Source organism: Larimichthys crocea, unplaced genomic scaffold (assembly GCF_000972845.2).
Source record: "Larimichthys crocea isolate SSNF unplaced genomic scaffold, L_crocea_2.0 scaffold524, whole genome shotgun sequence".
NCBI classification, from domain to species: domain Eukaryota; kingdom Metazoa; phylum Chordata; class Actinopteri; family Sciaenidae; genus Larimichthys; species Larimichthys crocea.
In genome coordinates this window covers 52,979-70,210 of record NW_020856838.1, presented here as the reverse complement: position 1 = coordinate 70,210, position 17,232 = coordinate 52,979, and the positions used below count along the sequence as shown (strand labels likewise).

Genomic DNA, 17,232 nt, shown 5'->3' with positions numbered 1-17,232 from the left:
TAATAATAAATGATAACTTGAATTAAATTGATAAAAATGAAAGCAGTCGTTCATTAAATTGTCTCATGCTATTTGTTTCTCAGGGACAACATCAGGAGTATCTCTCTGGGTACCAACAGCAACGATGTGGCCATTCCTCTGACAGGAGTTAAAGAGGCCTCTGCTCTCGACTTTGACGTGTCTGAAAGAAGAATTTACTGGACCGACATACAGGCCAAGGTGAGCTGGCTTTAAAAGTTTTTTAATTGAAGTATTATACTATATGTGTATATATCTCTAGAAAAGAGATGTCACATAATTCAGTCACAGTACATGTTGTTCATTTTCCTTGACTGTAGTTGGATACAGGCGTATTTATTTCAGGATTTTGGTCATTTCATGAAGAGCAGAACACACAGTGTACATTGTTTTGGATAATTGAGGCTTTCCCTTGTACAAAAATCACCACTACTGGAGGTTCCTGCTAATAACACAGCAGGACACACACACTAACTCATGTTTGTAAAAAAAAAAAAACATTCAACCACTGATGTTGGTCAGTAAATGACACTGTGATTATTCTCACTGAGACAGAAGGTATACATCTGAATGAATGCAGTTCACTTTGTTAAATTAAAACAGCTGCACATTTTTTCTTCAGTGACCTTCATCATGGTAAATTAGATTAATTGCAAGTTATGTTATATTACATTTCAGTGGGTTGACTTGTAGGATTCTGATAGATCAGGAGACAAGTGTAGAATTTGTCCAGTTTTGACCTCAAACGAAATGGGAATTGTTCTTTTGCTTTCTCCCCTCTCTTTCCTTTCACTCCTTTCTCTTTATCTCAGACAATCAGCAGAGCGTATATGAATGGCAGCTCTGTAGAACATGTCATAGAGTTTGGACTGGACTACCCAGAAGGCATGGCAGTTGACTGGATGGGTCGTAACATCTACTGGGCTGATACAGGCACTAACCGCATTGAGGTGGCCCGGCTGGACGGCCAGTACCGTCAGGTTCTGGTCTGTAAGGACCTCGACAACCCGCGCTCACTGGACAACCCCCGATCTTTAGCACTGGACCCTGCCAATGGGTAGGAACTACAGCATTTAAAAATATTTTTTTTTTTACTGTTTTTAATGTAATTTAATTCCACCTCCATCATGGACATCAGTGTGGAATACACAAAATGGCATAGTGGCATAGCAGACAGCTGAACAGTAAGAAGAGTTTGTTTGTGGAGCAGCTCTCTTGAAGTGATTCACTGTTAGACACCTGTTTTATGGTTGGTGCCAGTGACTTCATGTAGTGTGTGTCTTCACTCTGTCTGAGGTAGTGAGAGTGCAGTGTACCAGGGTCATTGTGTTGGTATGTAGTCCTGTCTCTCTTCTTCACAGTCTGTACGAGTGTTAGCTACCTGTACCAGCGTGTCAAACACATGTCACTCATTTGGTGATGTCTTAATGATGTCATGGCTCAGAGCTGTCAACATCCTTGCCTGGAGGCATCTGATGTCATTTTATGATTACACACCATGCTTAAACATTAACAAAGACTAGAGGAACAAAGTTTCTTCTTTTATCGAACTTAACTAAACAAAAGTTACAAAGTAGAAACAGGTTTCCCGTCTGGAACAAATGATCCAATTCAATAAATATTCATATCAGAATCTCTTTGGTAACTCTGTTACATACAGAGATGGATAGCTTGCACACATGAGCCAGGCTGAAATAGTGTTTTGTCTCCACAGCTACATGTACTGGACAGAGTGGGGTGGTCGACCTCGTATAGCTAGAGCATACATGGATGGCAGCACCATTACGACCCTTGTGGATAAAGTGGGCCGGGCCAACGGACTGACCATCGACTATGTAGACCATCGACTCTACTGGACTGATCTGGACACGTGTATGATCGAAAGCACTAACATGCAAGGTTTGAACACTCTATCAATCATACATTACCACACATGAGGAATAAGTCAACAGCACACTTCTTTAACATCTCCAGGTTGTCCTGGCACCACTAAATTCCAACTACTCATCACCTAGATTGTCAGTTAGTCCATATAAAGATGGACGACATGTCTCTTCTTCCCTCCACTGAAGTATCCTGGATTCAGCCGATGTCATCTCTAAAACTAATGGCTAGAACTGCTCATATTCACGTTGTCACACATGACTTTGGAGACACTACCTCTGCTAGTGGCCAACTCTCAACTTCAAAGTTGTGAATTTTATTAATAGTAGCAGACGTTCTAATGAATGTTTTTACCCATGGCTAACAAGTATGAATCTATAATAATAGTTGTAGATGATGACAAGATGGAGAGCCCTCAAGCAGATGTACCGATGTTGTCATTTCCTCTGCAGGCCTTCAGAGGGAGATAATAGTGGATGACCTCCCTCACCCCTTTGGTCTGACTCAGTACCGGGATTTTATCTACTGGACAGACTTTAACCTGCGCAGTATTGAACGGGCTGACAAGCGCAGCGGGCTCAATCGCACTGTGGTGCTGCAGGTATGGAGCCAGTTTCATTTACAACCAAAATGTTTGATTTGAATTATTGCCATAAAATACTATGAACAGAGTAGAAGCCATCACAATGTATTCAATGTAGTGATTGTGAGCTTTACCACTGTGTCCTCAGGGCCAGCTGGAGCTGATGCTTGACATCCTGGTCTTCCACTCCTCCCGTCAAGAGGGTACCAACGAGTGCTCACATAACAACGGCAACTGTGCCCACCTTTGCCTCGCCACACCTGCTGGTGCCCAGTGCCGCTGTGCCTCCCACTACACTTTGAACACTGATGGACGAAACTGCAGCTGTAAGTACAGAGCTGCATTTCTGGGACAAGAAGGCTGCTGGTTTGAATCCCAGGACTAGCTGGAAAAAGGAATGAGAAACTTTTAATTAAATAAGTTTTAGTTGAGCTTGAGCAGTAAAATACAGTACTGCTGTTCTAAGGGTTTGTTTGTGATCATGGTCCTGAGTCACATAAATAAATGAATTGAAAAATGAGAGACACTGAAGTGTGGATCCAGTTAAAGACAGAAAAAAAATGTTTTCGAGTGATTTCTAGTAGTGTATATATAGTATGAAATGTACATTTCTACTGGGCTGGGTCTGTCAGTACAACAGCACAGTCATCTCATACTGCTACTCTTACTTTGGCTTTTTAACAGATAAACTATTCTCATTCATGAATTATTATTGCAATAACTTCTGTTATGTTTTCTGTTTTCTTATACCACAGTTAGGATACATCAATAAAAAACTCAATATTTCATGCAGGAAGTGATGACTTTCATTCATTGAATAGAAAATAAGCAATAAATAATTCATGAATGGACACTGTTGAAAAGAAGAAAGATGATAACCCTGTACCTGTACAAGTATTTCAAACAGTTCACACCAACACTGATTGTGTGTTTGCTCTATAATGGACTGTGTGTTCCCTACCTTGTTCCCTGGAAGTTAAAATGCACACACACACACACACACACACACACACACTGAAATCCATATTTTTGTTTCCTGGAGGCCCTCCACACTTCCTCAGCTCTTGAGACCATCATTCAGAGCAGTTTCAGCTGTTCGTGTGGGTGTGTGTGGGTGTGTGTGTGTGTGTGTGTGTGTGGGTGTGTACGTGTGTATATTGTCTTGCCGTTCTGGGTTTTGACCCTGCATGTTTGTCTTTATATTTCACAATATGAGTTGAGAAAGCTTCAGCCTTCTTTTGCCAGTGCACTGTGCCCTTCTTCACCCAGAATCCTTTGCTTTCTGCCTGTCTATCTGCAGCTCCCTCTAGTTTCCTGCTGTTCAGTCAGAAGGCCAGTATTAGTAGGATGGTTTTGGGGGAGCAGAGTCCTGACATCATCCTGCCCATCCACGTCTTAAGGAATGTCAGAGCTGTCAGCTATGACCCATTGGACCGATTGGTGTACTGGCTGGATGGACGACAGAACATACGCAGGGCCAGGGATGATGGAGCCATGGTAACACACACCACTTCCTTTTAGATGTATATGAACATGCTTCTCTTTGAACCCAGCTGCTTATTATCATGCTTACTAACATTCAGTCAAACTAATAGTAAACATGTCCTCACTTAGATATTAATGGTGTCATGCTGTAGGCCAGTCAGTTACACATTTTAACGCTGTCCTAGCCTCCTTTGAAGAATGCAGCCTACAGAGGACGGTTGGCAGTTGATCTGGCTCCTCCTCCAAACAAAGAGCTTTATAGAGGATTCTTCTCACAGAGGGCAGAACTAACGGTGCAGTCAGGCAGTCTGCATCGTTTGGATCACCTGGAAATCAATCCTGACAGACTAGGACTGAAACAAGGATGAACCGTATAGAATTCCCAAATGTTTCATGTTGGTGAAGTGACATCTGTTTCGGAAATGACATCAGAATGTACGTGTACAGTCGTCCCTCGCTATAACGCGGTTCACCTTTGGCGGTCTCTCTGTTTCGCGGATTTTTTTAGTGTAATTTTGCATGTTTTTTTTTTTACAGCGTACTGTACAGTACGAACGCGCATTGTGCGTCCTGATTGGCTAAGGGAAAACCGCACATGTGTTCTGCGTCCTGATTAACTAAGGGAGTACTGCACAAAATGCATTCGGCTAGCCAGATTTACATAAATGTTCAATCGCTAGCAGTGTGACTTTGAAGTGCTGTATGTCTGCAGTCAGAGGAACTGTGAAATACGCATGAGTTACTGGTAATAATTTCTTATGTGTCAAACCTCGTAGATTGATCATTAAAATTAAATTAGTTTGGCTTGAAAACAGGTTTTGATCTTTGGTTTCATTTACTAATATAGTATTGTATTTATTTTTGTTAAATCTGAGAAAGTCTGAACTTTGAGAGTGTTTAAATAAGAGAGAAATGTGAGAAAATGTTAATGCCTGTCTGAGAAAAGTGTATAAAAGTGTGTGGTTAGGGGTTTTACGGCGTTAAAACATGTAGAATAATTGTAAAAAATAAAGCTGAGTACTTCGCGGATTTCGTTTATTGCGGATTATTTTTAGAACGTATCCCCCGCTATAAACAAGGGACCACTGTACACCCAAAAAACTCATTTGTTGAATTTATGTCAACAATTTCCATGAAACTGAATGTGTTATATAATTAAATATCATTTTTAACAAGGCAATAACTGAATTATGTTCAACTAACAAGACTGTATTATGTAATTGTAACGTTATCTGCTCAACTAGGATTTAATAGGCCAATGTCCCTCTAACTAAACTGACCAACATAAATTTACCAAAATACTGTTTCTTTTGCTTTAATTAACTGTGTTGATTAATGACAACCAGGGCTCTAAATTAACTTTTTTGATCACCAGCCAATGTGGCTGGTAAGTTTCTGAAGTTACCAGCCAATCAGAATTTCCACTAGCCACATTTTTTCCCGTGCAAAAAAGACTTTATGTCGATTATGAGAGCAACTGAATTTATTAATTCATTCATTTTATTAACTGAAGCTTTAAATGAATCTTACAATTAAGTTGGGAACTTAAGTACATACAAAAATGATCCTAACATTTCATTACTCATTAACCCTTACATACTATTCAGGGTCTAATATGACCCATTTTTTGTACATAACAATAAAATAAAAACATTAAAACTTGCGAGCAGCACGCATCAATTCCCACAGAGCACCTCGAGCGGGCGGAAGCCAGACACAGAAAAAGCAAAGAGAATCCGGTGGATTTTCAAAATAAAATACCCCATGCAAACTGCCGGTTGTAAAAACAGACAAAAGCTAAACTAATTAACTACGTAGCATATTTACAGATGTAGAAGCATGTTTAGAAGGACATACACCGGGAAAATGTCCAAATCTGAGCAAGCAAACAAAGTCTGGCGGGCTAAGCGCTCACTTTTGAGACCAAATACGCCACGCTCACGCAACGCGCCGGGAAGCCTGTTTGACCAGTGAGAGCACGAGCTGTGCGGGTTCCCATAGAAACCGCGATCACGTGTTCCGCGAAATAGATGACTATATAGATCACTAGCTAGCTTGGCCGGTTCCTCATTTATCACCGGCCAAGCTGGCTAGTGAGTTTTTTTTAATACACGCCAAAATGTATTTTCACCCGCATTTGGCGGGTTGGCGGGTGTTAATTTAGAGCCCTGGTGACAACATAAAGATATTTCATTATACGTATTTAACTTACCTGTGTAAATATTACTACTACCTGTTGGATCTCCATTACTCAACTGTATTTATTAACATCAATTAAAACCCCCTGTAGTGCCAACTTAACTGACTTAAATAAGTGTTACTTAACTGGTTTTCATTGTTGCCATGGTAGTAAGTTTAAGTGTACTTACTAAACCTGATTATGTCAACAATTTCCACCCAATGCAGTTAAATAAATTCAACTAACAATAGTTTACTTCTGTGAAATTAATTTATTAACAAAGAACACATCAGATACCAAACTTGGTCGGCTGTCCTAGTTTAAAATAAAAGAAACCATTAAAGACTGATTTGTATCATCTCATCCAATAAACATTTTCCAGCTTTTTAAAATTGTTCATCAGAGTAAATAAACAGTAAATAGGGATATCTTACTTGGTACCTCAGTCCTTGTATTGCAGTCTAAAGTCTCCTCACAACTCACATTGTCTCTTTATCGCACTTTTAAGTTCCTCAACATAGTCTGGTATTCCCGAAGGTAGGGTTACTTTTGAAGATTCATTTTCTCCTAGGATGACGCAAAGCACTGCTCAAGTAGCCATACTGTTCATCAGGTTATTCTGAGGGAAAGAAAAAAATAATAAAAAGAGTGGACGGCATGTAACCATCAGTACGAGTATCATAGGTATTAAAAACACAGTTTTTTTCTGTACATGGGCAATTTGAATATATGCATGGATAAGGGTGTCTGCGCCAAAGTGGCTATGTTTTAACCTGTAGTACTTTAATAACACAGATCTTGCAGTTTCTTCTGCAGTACACGCTTTACACTTCCACATTCATGTTAGTGAAAAAACATTGAAAAAAATTTATGTATACCACATTGTGTGTGTGTGAAAAGTCTTCCTCTGATGAATGATGTCAGTCCTCTGTAGTGATGCAACAGAGCAGCTTTCACATGTCACATGACTTTGAATAAAACTTTGCTGTGTTTGCCTTCAGTCATCCATGATTGCAAGCAGCAGTGTTCAGCCAGTGGACAACCAGCTTCATGACCTGAGCCTGGACCCCTACAGCCGCCATGTGTACTGGACCTGTGAGACAACCAACACCATCAACATCCAGAGGATGGACGGACACACCGTGGGCGTGGTCCTGAAGGATGACACCGACAAGCCACGGGCCATCGTGGTCAATGCTGAGAAAGGGTGAGCTCAATTTTATTTTGGTGGGCGCAGTTTGTTCCACAAGATGAATGCTGGGTTACATCATGTTATATTGTACTCTGACATCGAATAATGGGGTACAAGTGTGTACAGTTAACATGGCATATGTGTCTGTGTCCCCTTCTGCAGGTATATGTATTTCACCACTGTGCAGGAGCGCTCGGCTAAGATCGAAGGAGCCAGTCTGGACGGGACAGAGAGAGAGTCTCTGTTCACCACTGGTCTGATCAGACCTGTTGCTCTAGCTCTGGACATTAAACTGGGAAAACTGTTCTGGGTTGACGCTGACCTCAAACGCATCGAGAGCAGTGACCTGACAGGTGAGTCGGAATTAACAGAAATAATATTCAAATAATAAATGTAACATTAATGGACAGTTTAATGAAATGAATGAAGAGTACACATACAAGTTGTCTAATGTGACACACAAATAATTATATAATAGTATTATAAATTAACTATTAGCATGAGGCTCCTTTCTGACACAGTCACAGGGATTCAGACAGTCGGCAGACAGCAGACCAGATATCATGTTAGTGGATGAATACATGTGGGTAGAATTAGATGAGGCCGCTGTCTCTCAGGTTTTAAGATCAACTGGACCAAATCTGCGATACTCCACCTTAATGATTCGGCTATAGGGTTGCAATTTCCAGCTGGCACCCCAGTTTTCCAGGATTTTAAGTATCTCGGAATACAAATCTTCCCGTCCTTGAACCGCACTGTAATGCACAACTACTCAAAAACACTAACTAAAGGTAATGCAGACTTGGATAGGTGGATTAGTCTCCCCAACTCTCTCAGAGCTCATGTCTCTATAGTTAAAATGAGCATTTTGCCCAGGACAAATGTTATCAGTTCAGTGATTCCTTTCTGTCCTCCTGTCAATGATTGGAACAAAATACATTCTAGTGTGTCTCGATTTATTTGGAACGGAAAGTGCCCGTGCCTTAAACTGTCCATCACGCAAAGAGGAGTGGCCACTGGTGGCTTATCTGTACCAAACTTTTATTTCTGGTCATTTGTACTTAGCCCATTACTTGTGTGGCATGACTCTGATGCCTTGGTTTCCTGGCGCAGGCTAGAAGAAAACTGTGTGAGACCCTGGAACTTGCAGGAGGCTCTCTTTGCTATCATATCTAATAAACAATGCCGGTTACGTTTTGGCCCAATAGTTTCACAACAACATCCAGACATGGCGTGCAGCTTAGCTTCAGTGTAAAATCTCCTCTAAGTGGCATACACTTGCACCAATCTTTAACAACCATGGCCTTGGAGGGAGACCTATCTCGTGTTCTGCCTGGAGTAACAGTAATATTTGCATGAGGTGTATAGTGACATTGGGCTGCGCACCTTTCAAGATATTAGAGACAGGTATAATTTGCCTGCAAACACATTATTTTTCTATCTGCAACTTAGATCATCTTTACAGGCGCATGGTGCTCCGGGACACCAACCGTTACCCATTCACCCACTGTACAAACTACTTGCCACTTGAATTGAAAAGAGAGGTGTAGGATCTGCACTTTATCATTTCTTCCTGGATGCCTCCTATAATGAACTACTACTTGACAAAATATGGCCCCAATTGGGACTCTGATTCTGATTGGTCACAGGTCTGGGCAAATATTAGAGAGGCTTCCTGCAACCCCGACCACCAGCAGATCCACTTTAACTATGTACACAGAACACATTTAACCCCTTGCAAACTCCACTGTATGAAGCTGATAGCTGATCCTTTGTGTAGCCTATGTTCTATGAATGCCTCTGGCACTTTTTTGCATATGATGTGAAATTGTCCTCCAGTCTCACAGTTCTGATCCAAGGTGGCAGTCAAGCTTTCTGATTTAGTATCAGTGACCATACCAGTGACTATACCTGTCCTTTTGCTATTTAATTTGTCAGAAGTTAATATTACTAAACTCAAAAAGCGCACTGTACTAGCTATCCTGACAGCTGTCAAGAAGTTGATAGCCTTAAGATGGAAACCTCTCCATTCTCTCACCATCAGACACTGGGCACTTACCTTCCTAATGTAATTTATCTAGAACTATCAACTGCTAGAATTAATGGCGCTAATGAGGCTACCATAAACAACTGGCGTGCAGCAGCTGACTCACTGAACGAACTTATAAGATAAGCTCTTCCTTCACTTAATGCCTTTTTGTGAGGCTCGGCTCTTCTTGGTGAGCTTAGTTAAATTATCTGACCCACTAAAAAGAGCTGGAATTCCCATCACTAGTGAATGCAGTTTGAAAATGAGCAGGGACTGGGGTCAAATGAAAAACCCATCAGCTCTCTCTTTCTCTCTCTCTCTCTCACTGATATGAACCTTCAGTACATGCTGCCATCCTCTATAAGTATGATAATTCATCACTGCTGCGAAACCAAACAAATAAGTGTTCAGTCCAGTCCACGTGACGATCAAAGTTGTCACATGTCCACATTTAGAGGAATCAGTTGAATGATTGTTAGAATATGAATTCATTGTGGATTTAAATTCTTTTGTGCTCTGTAGCTCCCTGTCTGACTTATTTATAGCCACATGCAGCCACACATTGAAAACATGACCAAAAAGAGACATTTGGTGAAGCTGTTGGACACACACATTGGTATAATTTGTTGAACTGAATCCAAAGAACACAGACAGAGACAGATGTTGCACTGCTGGTTGTGTCTTTTTTTGGTCAGATGGCTCGAGCCAACTATAAACAATCATTTCTCATATTCACATGAAGATCAGAGTGTGAAAAGTGACACAGTTCATGTACAAGCAAAGCCTCTGTGCTGTCTTGTAAGCCCTGCTCAGTGCATATCACATCATAATTCATGTGTTTTTAAACGTTTAGTATCTACCTATAAACCTGTAATTGATGAAGATATTCTATTTTCATATTCTTATGATACCATTTCTGGTTGTCTCCCTCAGGAGCCAATCGCATCGTCCTCCAGGATTCCAACATTCTTCAGCCAATGGGGCTGACTGTTCTGGGAGATCATCTGTACTGGATCGACCGGCAGCAGCAGATGATAGAGAGGGTGGACAAACTGACTGGAGATGGACGTACACGCATACAGGGACGGATATCATACCTGACCTCCATCCACGCGGTGGAGGAAATGGATCCACAGGAGTTTGGTACGGACCTCCGCCATTGCCCTCATATGTCAACAGGATATGTTAATGAGGCTTTAATGAGGTAGTGCCTTTGTTTCTTTTATGTAGAATCCCACCCGTGTTCCCGTGACAATGGTGGCTGCTCTCATATCTGCATTGCCAAGGGTGACGGCACACCTCGATGCTCCTGTCCCATGCACCTGGTGTTATTGCAGGACCTGCTGCACTGTGGAGGTGACCAACAAACCACGCCAACAGCATGATGTTGCAGTCAGACTGAAAGTCATTTGTGTGTGGAGAAGGATGGGACACATTCACTGAGCCATGTTGCCTCTTCTCTCTTTCTCAGAGCCTCCCACCTGCTCCACAGAGCAGTTCACCTGCTCCACGGGGGAGATCGACTGTATTCCTATGGCATGGCGTTGTGATGGCTTCCCTGAATGTGACGACAGCAGTGATGAGGAGAACTGCCCTGTGTGCTCAGCCTTCCAGTTCCAGTGTGATAAAGGAGGCTGCATCGATGCTCAGAGGCGCTGCAATGGTGAACCTGACTGTGCTGATCACTCTGATGAGCAGGAATGTGAAAGTATGTTTAAACTTATTAAACACATTGAATTAATAGAGTATAGAATATAGCAATAGAGTAATAGAGTTAGACAGTCAGTTCTTTCTAATAAATAGAACTAAACTATAAAGAAGCAAAGTGTTCCTTAAGACTGTAAGAGAAAAGATGACTTTGGAGCAAGGCTGCTGTTAGCTGATGAGCTTTTTATTAAGTCTGTGTTTCCTCTGTGCATGCCAAAGAATTCTTAATAATACAAATGTACAAAGAAAGGTTCAATGATTTGGTGAACTGCTGAACTATAAACAAATCTATAAAGGAAGTGGAGCTCTGTGTCTGGAGCTCTCCTAACCAACCTTTAGGTTGTTCTTCATACACGCAGTCCAGTCATGTGTTGGTCTAAAGGCTTCCCATCATCAGGTTACGCAAAAAACCTACACCATTACTTCCCAGAAAGTGTGCAGAACTCATAAATGAATAGTTAGAGACATTCCTGATGGTGCACAGGTGCACAATATACATATTAGTAAAGCCAAATTCTTCATTCATGGTGTGTTGAATATAACAGCATTTCTGAATAAAACCTCATCCTGTTACGAGACTGACTGTCTGTCTATTGCTCTTCTCCAGCCATCTGCCCTCCTAACCAGTTTCGCTGTGGTGACAACCAATGCATCACCAAGAAACAACAGTGTGACAATTACTCTGACTGTCCTGATGGATCTGATGAGCTTGCCTGTGGTAAAAACACAGAAACACTCATGCATTGTTAATCGTGTACACAATGGTTAACCCTCTGTGCTCCTCCTGAGTTGCTTTTGCAATTGTGGCTAATTGCTGAGACTGCAGAGGGTTAAGTCCTGAATTTTTCACTTTTTTCTTTAAACTTGTCACTGACTGCCTCCTTCTTTACTTCTCTTTTAGAGTACGTGTCTCCACCCTCCAGTGGCATCCCTAATACTGGGCCTAACACCATTGGCCCAGTCATTGCAATCATCCTGCTTGTGTTTGTGATTGGGGGAGCTTATTTTGTCTGCCAGCGTGTGGTGTGTCGACGCTACAAGGGTCCTAGTGGGAGTTTTCCTCATGAGTACATCAGTGGTACGCCCCATGTGCCCCTTAATTTCATTGCCCCCAGCAGCTCACAGCATGGTACCTTCCAAGGTGAGGTCAGACACAGCAGCGCTATACTTAGAGCAATGTTCAAATGTGATGGTATATGTAACATGAATGTTGTGTGTAGGTATTTCCTGTGGGAAGTCCATCATGAGCTCAGTGAGCCTAATGGGCAGCAGCAGCAGTGGAGCTCCGCTCTATGACAGGAACCATGTGACTGGAGCCTCATCCAGCAGTTCATCATCTACCAAGGGTGCCTTCTACCCTCAGGTACACACACACACACACACACACACACACACACACACATGCACACACACACACACTGTCTGTGCCCATCCTCCATACTGTTTCCTCTCCAGATAACATGAAGAGATTTTCTGTCTGTAGATCCTGAACCCTCCTCCATCCCCGGCTACTGACCGCTCTCTGTACAACACAGAGGTCTTCTACTCCTCCAACAGTCCGTCCACCACCAGATCCTACAGGTAACACACACTCTGACATAGTCTGTTCAGTCCTGAACTTCTGTGTGATCAGTGACAGGGTTTTATATACTATACTCTATAAACTCTGTGTCTCCTCCCCATCAGACCCTACCACCCAGTCCGTGGTGCAGCCCCACCTACTACTCCCTGCAGCACTGATGTCTGCGACAGCGACTACACCCCCCATCACCCGCCGGCCGGGCTGGCATCGTCAACCCCCTGCTGGAAGGCTGTGGCCCATGGCGGCCATGGCAAACACAATAAGTACTACATGGACCTTAACTCAGACTCGGACCCCTACCCTCCACCCCCAACCCCACGCTCCCAGTACCTGTCAGCTGAAGAGAGCTGCCCCCCATCCCCTTCCACAGAGCGTTCCTACTTCCACCTGTGCCCCCCTCCTCCCTCGCCCTGCACCGACTCCTCGTGACCCCCCAATAGCCCAGGAGCCCTGTGAGGAAGGAAGGGATGAAGCCCACCTGCTACAAGAACTGGCCTCGTCTGGCCCACTTTACCAGGGAAAGAACTCATGTGCCAACTTCCAGCCCTGACCGGCTCACACATGCTGCTTTACTTTATCTGGTTACGCTCCAGGTCCCTATGTCCCACATCGGTCATTTCATCATTCCAGTCATCCTCTCAGAGTGACCATCATCTGATCAGTTCTGTCTGCCTTCCACACCCTGCTCAAACATTCACTCACGGCAAGTTGAAGAGATGATGAGTGAACACAGCCAGCAGCTCCCTCGAGATTTTCATTCCATCAGTAAAAGAAAACTTCCTTTGCTGCGCCACTTCTTAATCACAAAAAAACGTTCATGTGATCAAATAAAAGCCTTTATCCTCACCTCATGCTGCTCCTGACCTCCAACTCCAACTCCACTCTCACTGAAAGAGTCACCAGTGGGCACTGGTGTTGTATGAAAACCAGAATGAGTCCAATGCCACAAAATATTTGTTAAGATTGAGGTGAAGGCATGGAAACACCATTTGTTCTCCTCCTTTTCTCACAAAATCCAAAACAGTGGCAGGACTGTATATAGTGTTAAAATAATATGAACAAAAATAAATCAAAGGAAATTATTTTGCTATTTTATTCACTTTGGCTGATCCACCACTCCACACAAAACTAAGGACGGATAATTAAGTTGATGTATAAGTGAGTGAATGAGTGATAGATGACTGGACAGCTGTGTACCTGAGCAGGTTTGAATGTTACGCTTGATGTAGGACTTTACTGTAGATACGTGTAGATGATGACTGAATGAATTTGTACAAGTGTAAATGAATGAGTGGATGGATGCAATAGGGCCAAGTGTGAAATCTTTTGTGTATTGTTTTGAAATGGTGTCCTCACATTTCATTTCTTCCCCTGCTGATCTGCCAGTGGGTCCTTCTTCATCCCATCAAATCAGCGCATTGACGACAATATACCAAATGAATATCAACATGTAAAGCTATTGTACATATGTGTAATGAAGTCAGTGATTAAGTTGTGAGAAGTGAATGCTTTCATTGTGAATCTGAACCTCTTCCATCACATTTACATGACCCTCATCGTCCCATTTACCAAAAGTATGTTTGCTGCTATTGTGTACATACTCTTATCAGTTACTCTGATTATGATTACACAGAAATCCCAAAATTACCACTCTCATATGACAATAGATCATGAAGCTATTTTACAGTTAATAACAGATTATTCTTATAACAACATTTTGTTCTTTGTATTTCTGTTTGTTTGTAGATCATTATGTATGTTTCTATGTCGTCGCCATGTTTGGTTTGAAGGAGTCTTTTTGGAAATTGAGTGTTTGAAAGAGTTCCCACTCACACGTTATCCAGAGCTGTTCCACAAATCAGCTCATGGTCACAGCGTGCTTCAGATCAATCTCTCTCCATGAACTCTTTACATGATGACCCCACCTACTTCTACACCTCCATACACCTGGCCACCTGACTGTCTGTTTGAGCCTGTCAGGCACCTGGTTTGAAGCCGGCTGAGGCCTTAAATTGTGCAGTTGCTCACCATCAGTACAGTGAACCTGAATAGGGAACACTGCTGTGGAGTTATCCAGCAGCTCGCCAACAACAGAATCAAAGTCAAGTTTGACTTCAAAGTTTGACTCACATGGTCCGTATTGTTTCACCATCTCACATTTTGCAACTCCAGGACAGATTTCTATTACTCTTCAGATACGGGTATCTCATAATGCAGTAGATGAGAAGCACCTCCATGCTCCTAAGTTTATTATTTCAGTTAAGTTATTATTTTAAAAAAAACGTACACTCAGAATCAGTTGGCAGTATAATGAAGTCACTGTACATGTTTGACTACAAGTGGTTTTAGTCTGAACAATCAGCACTGGGAACAGACTTTAATATCAAAATCATCATCAGCATGTTGTTCCCAAAACTTTTGGAACATCACACGTACTGCAGCCTTTAGGGGGTGCCATCTTTTAATACGCGAACTGGTGCAGCAGGTCTTCTGTTATTTCCTCACCTCTGAGGTCTGCTTATAAAAAAGCCAGTATTTCTCATGGTACTATTGAGGTCTTTGGACCTCTTAATATCAAGTCTGCTATGTGGAGATAGATGGTTTATCCAGCACTTATAATTATTATTAGACTGTAAAGGCATCATCACAGGGCCGAGAATCTGAGAAGGCCTCGTGATATTTTATGCACTTAGAAAAAAAAGATTAGTTTTTTGTGCCTTTCACCTGGGCTGGAGTTTAACAGAAAGGAACATTTCTGTCACCTGTTAGTGCATTCCAATCCTCCAAGAACCAAAGGTGAATGCAGCCATGACTTAATGAGTCTGTCTCTTCCAGAACAATCAGTGATGGCCACTGAGTCTAAAGAGGTTCCTCTTTGTTTGAACATTGTAGTTCCTAATAGGAGAGTATACCAGCACTTTGAAACTTAACTGGTTACTGTTGCCTAATGGATCATTTTCCTGCCAGCTGACGTCACAGCTAATCTGGAATCTGGCTGGAGAGTATGTGTGAGTGGGAACTCTCTGAGCAGCAAACTCATTTTGATTAAGGGCTGTAGGCCTCAAACCACTGTCAGTACAACTCCTTAAATCCTGTATTTGTTGTCTCAGCTAAAAATGCTTTGTGTAATTTACACTTGTGACATTTTTTTTATCAAAAGCATTTTTATATAATAAAGGTTCTATTTTAAGGAATGTTTGTGTTAGCTTTGAGTTGAAGGTCAATGAACGCTGAACAAAGAACTCTATTCATTAAGTGAGCTTCAGCAGCAATAGTTCTAACAGCAGATGTACAGTAGGATGAGATCTCATGCTAGTTGGACTTCGTTACCCACTTACTCAGGAGCTGCAAGCTTTCACACAACACAGTGAGACTCAGAATCAACCAATTTACATGCTCTCACACATGTCCGCACGTCAATGCACATGCTCTCACACATGTCCGCACGTCAATGCACATGCTCTCACACATGTCCACACATCCATTCACATGCTCTCTGTTACGACCCGGCTCGGTAGGTGAGCCGTAACATTGAATGAGATAAGAAATAAGGAGAAAAATGACAGTTGCTCTAGGCTTGTCCGTTTATTTTTCCTAATTTAACAAAAGGTGGTGAGGGAAAAGGGAACAGAAAGGGCACACGAGTGCTGTTTAAAATAACAAACAAATAAAACAAAAAGAGAACTCTAACAGAGCCTATACCTTACTAAACCACAGGAGAAAACCATAAACAAAAACCTCACTATTTAGCCTATTGTTATCAATAACAAACAACATCAAAAACAGCACCCCTTAGTCTAGTAAATCTAACAGAAAGTCTCTTCGTGAGTAATCAGTGTTTAAATCAAAACTAAACCCTGCCCAATCCCAGAACTTCCGCCACCAACCTTTAGATAATTCAAACCACAAAATACGAGGCAAGCTTTCGAAACACACACACAAAGCCGCCACGATGCTCCGGCGGCTGCAGTTTAAATGTCCTGGGCCAGGACAATTGGACACAGTGGATTGTCTAGGCCGGGAGAGGATGCAGATGGCGTCGCACCAATCCCAGTCCTCAGGGTTTCCAGGAACCAATCCGGTAACGGCCCCGGCACACCTGTATTTACCTACTGGGATAGACCTAATGTCTAATGTCCACATATCCATTCACATATTCTCACACACGTCCACATGTCCATTCATGTGCTCTCACACACGTCCACATGTCCATTCATGTGCTCTCACACATGTCCACATGTCCATTCACATGCTCTCACACATGTCCACATGCCCACATGTCCATTCACATGCTCTCACACATGTCCACATGTCCATTCACATGCTCTCACACATGTCCACATGCCCACATGTCCATTCACATGCTCTTACACATGTCCACATGTCCATTCACATGCTCTCACACATGTCCACATGCCCACATGTCCATTCACATGCTCTCACACATGTCCACATGTCCATTCACATGCTCTCACACATGTCCACATGCCCACATGTCCATTCACATGCTCTCACACATGTCCACATGTCCATTCACATGCTCTCACACATGTCCACATGTCCATTCACATGC

The 17,232-nt window shown here is 42.3% G+C and overlaps 1 protein-coding gene across 1 annotated transcript in view; it reads left to right on the top strand.

The window, feature by feature from the left end:
* Positions 1-15,853, top strand: part of lrp5 (low density lipoprotein receptor-related protein 5) — a 59,892-nt gene extending 44,039 nt beyond the window's left edge. The window contains exons 14-29 of the mRNA XM_019273287.2: positions 84-219; positions 831-1,075; positions 1,733-1,917; positions 2,355-2,503; positions 2,634-2,811; positions 3,786-3,982; positions 7,151-7,356; positions 7,504-7,694; positions 10,304-10,513; positions 10,601-10,726; positions 10,842-11,078; positions 11,685-11,795; positions 11,979-12,218; positions 12,298-12,440; positions 12,561-12,658; positions 12,764-15,853. Coding sequence (XP_019128832.1) covers positions 84-219; positions 831-1,075; positions 1,733-1,917; positions 2,355-2,503; positions 2,634-2,811; positions 3,786-3,982; positions 7,151-7,356; positions 7,504-7,694; positions 10,304-10,513; positions 10,601-10,726; positions 10,842-11,078; positions 11,685-11,795; positions 11,979-12,218; positions 12,298-12,440; positions 12,561-12,658; positions 12,764-13,088 — 2,977 coding nt within the window. The 3' untranslated portion in view covers positions 13,089-15,853. The remainder of the gene's footprint in view (positions 1-83; positions 220-830; positions 1,076-1,732; positions 1,918-2,354; positions 2,504-2,633; positions 2,812-3,785; positions 3,983-7,150; positions 7,357-7,503; positions 7,695-10,303; positions 10,514-10,600; positions 10,727-10,841; positions 11,079-11,684; positions 11,796-11,978; positions 12,219-12,297; positions 12,441-12,560; positions 12,659-12,763) is intronic.
* The last annotated feature ends 1,379 nt before the right edge of the window (positions 15,854-17,232 follow it).